General features: G+C 37.8%; 1 protein-coding gene and 1 pseudogene across 1 annotated transcript in view; one reads left to right on the top strand and one right to left on the bottom strand.

The window, feature by feature from the left end:
* Positions 1–3,261: 3,261 nt before the first annotated feature.
* Positions 3,262–5,092, top strand: LOC110428142 (GRAS family protein RAD1 pseudogene; annotated as a pseudogene).
* LOC110428072 (RAF-like serine/threonine-protein kinase 20) overlaps positions 4,919–5,130 on the bottom strand; it is an 8,354-nt gene continuing 8,142 nt past the window's right edge. The window contains exon 5 of the mRNA XM_089785588.1: positions 4,919–4,926. Within this exon, the coding sequence (XP_089641714.1) occupies positions 4,919–4,926 (8 nt within the window). The remainder of the gene's footprint in view (positions 4,927–5,130) is intronic.

Raw genomic sequence — 5,130 nt, forward strand, 5'->3', positions numbered from 1 at the left:
GGGGGAAAATTCTTGCCCATTTCTGCCTTGTACAACCTAAGTGGCTGTTGAGGGACCCTTTTCTGTAAATACCCTCTTTGTAACACATTTGTACAGTTGTTGACTCATTAATAAAAGATATTTCACTCTCAAATCTTCTCTCACACTCTCATACTCCTTTAATCTTCTACAACCTGTGTGTGGGGTGTGTACTATGTGTCTAAGGGCTTGTGCTTGTGTGTGTTTGCTTGCATATCATTATGTATATTGTGTTGTTTCAAAGACCCTTATGGCTTTGATGATGTTCGTAGTCATATTTAGGTTAACTTAGGCTTGAGAATCTGGGAAAAGGGTAAGTTTAAAACACACGAAGAGTGGTTTGAAGAACCACCTTGTGACAGTTGGTATTAAAGTGATTATGATTAGTTGCGAGTTAATGGGTTTGCTTAGATTTAGTTTACAATCAGTTGCGATCAGTTGCAAGCTAATAGTGTTCAAGTTAAGTACGAGGTGATTTGAGGTAAGCAATGGCTACTAAGGAGTTAAACGAACTAGAATTCATGCTTGAGGTCAAGGAAACTCGTGCCAGTAGGAAGGGAAAATCTAGCTCTTGGGACCTTGTGTTTACTTTTGATGGTAGGCTGTCCAGGGTGGAAGTGACAATCGAAGAGATGTGAGACTACCTTGATGTGCATGAAGAGCACATGAAAGAGCATAAGAAGGAGGTCCAAGAGATGCTGAAGGAAACCCATAAGGTGATGATTGAGAAAAACTCTCAACTTGAAAGTGTCTTAGATGTCTTGAGGCATGAATTGGAGGAACTAAGGACAAAGGTCCATTATGCAAGGGTAAGAGGTGGCCATGGTGCTGGAATGACATGAAACTTAGAGATAACAATTATCATATATAGCGAAAAATAAAATTTAAACATAACATGCCATGCCACCGCCCATAGATCACCTTAGTGGTTTTAATACAAATAAAATTTAAGAAAAATAATCAAAATATCACCTATCCAAGTAATGTCATAATCACGATGGCAAATCCTCTTGATTGAGAGAAGATACGACACTATTCTTGTTTCTACTCAAGCCCGTGTACACCACAAAGGGAGAAAGTACCCAAACCACCCAACAGTTTGGCCTCCAACAGTATCCACACAATTGAATTTGAACCTTCAACAAGGTAGGAGCTTTTAACTATTCTCTATGCTAGTAGAGTGGACAACAATTGTCCTTTTTTTCGCATACACTATAAGCCGGACCACTCTTAAAAAATTCATCACTTTGATATCCAAACAATAATGAAATGCACAAATTGGTAGGTAAGGAAAAAAATGGTGCAATTGGCACTCTACTTTTAAGTAACGTATCATGTTAACCTAAACTCTAACATAGTCCACTGTGTTTGGTGTCAAGGACTTATGTTTTTAATCTAAAAAAACATAATTTATAAGTGAAAAAAGGCTCTTATTTATAAATCTAAGACTCACATATTTTTTATTGATGTGAGATCCGTGGCTTATGGTACATGGTATCTAACAATTAGTTAATATTAGACGATATTTTTACCATCCAAGTGAAAAAATAAAAAAACATTTACAAAAAATATCTAGCAAATATAACTCTCTATATATATCATAACAGACCTTTTCAAATTATTAATACTAAAATTGAGACATCACAATAATAATTAAATTCCTACGAGTATAAATTAATAAATGATAGAATTGAAAGATGGAAAAATAATAATTTATATTTTATGTTTAATCCAGATTTAATGTCATGGGTTTCACATATAATAGTATGAATATTGATAAAAAAAATTTATTGACGAAAATGGATATATTATATTTTTGAATTGTCATGTTATTATATAAAAGAATGGGAATGCAAGGCATGGCCAGCTTGAATGTCACATTGCTTGTTGGCCGCCCAAGGAGGGAAAGGAGGTAAATGGGCAGTGACAACAACATCAAGTTGGTGAAGACAAGGTTGATGGAACCTACATTTGTTGAGGTAACCGTCCCAAAATTGCTAGTCTGTTAAGGCCGGCAATTTCACTACATTTGTTTGCCCCTTGCTTTTATTAATTGCAATACAACAAAATTCATTGCTTGTTATCACCCCCCACCCCACCCATGTCTTTTTCTTCCATCCTCTATCTATTCCCCTTTTTCATTTTTTAATCGAGAGAAGAGAATTCGAACCCTACTCTTTAAACAGAAGATCATACATCAACCAATAAATCAAATGTTTGAATGTTCCAATTTTGTTCTTCTTTCAATGAATAATTTATTTTACCATTCAATTTCAAATTACGGTCTCTGGATATTTCATTTCTCTTTATTCAATATTTTGTGATACTCGTACTCAAGTAAGCATGAATCTTGCATATGTTGTCCATGCCCATACCAAAGGTCAAAATTTTCATTTTTCTTGTCTATTAATTTTGAAAACCAGCATGTACCACAAGGACAAACCCATATACCATAATGACTTTTCATTCACCAAATGATGTTCATTGAACCAGTTCTAAAAGAGTTGTCAATTAGTTAGATGATGTTTCATGATGAAATCCCAAAGGTGTTTTCCATGATTCCATTAATTTGTTTCTTGTTTCCTCCTTAGTCCAAGTTAAAGTTGCAGCATATTTCTTGTTCAATTTCATCTTCCAACATTGACATAAGTAGAGAATAGGCTCATTGCCAACCCTCAATAAATAAATTTACATGATCAATGTACTTTTGTTTTAAACATAAAAACTTTAACCCTGAGGCACCAGTCTTTTAGCTAATTATCATATGTTAACCATGCAAATTGATTCATTCATTTGAATTCTCCTAGTTTTGCTTTCCAAAAACTATTAAAATGGAAAATAATTAACAAATTTTAATGTCATGAGGCTCAGTCTCAGTCTCAATCTCAATCTGAGGTGTTGACTAGATTTGTCCTTCTTTTACCAAATGAAGGCTTTCCCTACTTCATAGAAAGACATACTTCAACTAACAGTCCAACGTTAATTTGATGTATTAATTAATAGGTAAAAACACAATAAACAAAGGATGGGGATGATAATAATGGACAAATTAACCATTGTGAGAAAGTTGTCATTATTCACAAAGAATTGTTTATCAATTACAGGATGAGATTTTAACCCCTCACCTCCAAACAAAGAGAATATTCATACCCAATGCAGCTAAAAAATGGAAGCATCCTAGTATATATATTTACGTTATGGGACTAGGCTTTTAGGTCGGTCACTACTCTCTCTTCATTCCATTTCCTCCCTACCCCTCAACTTCTCCAAGAAGCAATGGAAGGCATCAATGGTTGGTTGTCCTTCCCCTTGTACCAAAGCTTCAACCATGATTTTGCCATTCGAAGGTTTTGCCGAGCAAGAGTTGAGTTGGAGCGAGGAGAGTGGGAGGAGGCAATGAATGAGATTGAATCCTTTTCTCCTGATGACGAAACTGGCACCCCCCACTTAGCTGCTTCAGAGGTAGATGACTTTGTTGATAGCTTCATTAACATGGATGTTGGTGATGATGAAGATAGAGATGATCGTAACTCCAATAAGAACCAAGATTTCCATCATTTTCAAGATGAAATTGGTGCATTTTCGATGGTAAATGAAGATTTGGGAGATGAATTGGAGATGAGTGGCTCATGTGAAGATTTTGGAGTACATGAAATGGTGCCTAGTGTGGAAGAGGTGAGCCATGGTGTAGACCAAGGGCTTCACTTGGTGCATTTGTTGCTGGCATGCGCCGAGGCTGTGGGCTGCCGCGACACACAGCTTGCAAACTCTATGCTCTGCCAAATTTGGGCATCGGCTACTCCTTGGGGTGATTCACTGCAAAGGGTTTCCTATTGCTTTGCAACAGGCTTGAAGTCCAGATTATCACTTCTTCAAAATGTCAATGCAAATGGCACAATCACAAACTGTGCAATGGATTTGCCCTTGATAACTAGGGAGGAGAAAATGGAGGCTTTTCAACTCCTTTACCAAACAACTCCTTACATTGCTTTTGGTTTCATGGCTGCGAATGAAGCTATATGTCAAGCAGCACAAGGGAAGGATTCTTTGCACATCATTGACCTAGGAATGGAACACACCCTTCAATGGCCTTCCCTGATAAGAACTCTAGCATCAAGGCCTGAAGGTCTCCCAACTCTCCGAATCACTGGATTAACCAGTAATCAAGATCTGCTAGAGCTTGAAGCCAGCATGAAGTCCCTTGTCGAGGATGCTAGCTCGCTAGGCATATCATTGGAGTTCCACATGATACCAGAGCCACTTACACCATCGCTTTTGACCAGAGAGAATCTCAACTTAAGAGAAGGGGAAGCATTATTCATCAATAGTATTATGCACTTGCACAAATATGTCAAAGAGAGTAGAGGATCTCTAAAAGCAATCCTCCAGGCAATCAGGAAACTGGGCCCAACTTTGCTTACAATGGTGGAGCAAGATGCAAACCATAATGGACCATTTTTTCTTGGGAGGTTCCTTGAATCCCTTCACTATTACTCTGCCATTTTCGATTCCCTCGAGGCTAGTTTACCTAGACATAGTCCTCAAAGGATGAAGATAGAGAGGCTTCACTTTGCAGAAGAAATTCGAAACATTGTAGCTTATGAGGGCACAGATAGAATCGAAAGGCATGAAAGAGCTGATCAATGGCGAAGACAGCTAGGCAGATCTGGGTTTCAAGTAATAGGGTTGAAGTGCTTGAGTCAAGCAAGGATGATGCTTTCTGTATACGGGTGTGATGGTTACACCCTTGGCAGTGAGAAGGGCTGCCTCCTCCTTGGGTGGAAAGGCAGGCCTGTAATGCTGGCATCTGCTTGGCAACTGCACAATGTTTCATCCTCCTAGTATCTTGGATGACATCGTCTCAAGGCATAATTATTGGTCTCTGGTTTGGCATTGACATTCATTGAACTAGCAATAGAATATAAGATATATTATGTTCTTAGCGACAATCACAATACATGCCTAATGGCACTTAGTATTCAATCTCTACGGTTCTTTCGAGAAATTGCCGTTTTTGGGTTTCTAGATTTGTTACATATCTTACAGAACTCCTTGGCTGGCTATTGCCATATACTTATTTGCACTTTCTACCTTCTAAATGTCTAGAACCTT

This window comes from Theobroma umbraticum, unplaced genomic scaffold (genome assembly GCF_002168275.2).
Source record: "Theobroma umbraticum cultivar Fairchild unplaced genomic scaffold, ASM216827v3 scaffold_25.0, whole genome shotgun sequence".
Taxonomy (NCBI): domain Eukaryota; kingdom Viridiplantae; phylum Streptophyta; class Magnoliopsida; order Malvales; family Malvaceae; genus Theobroma; species Theobroma umbraticum.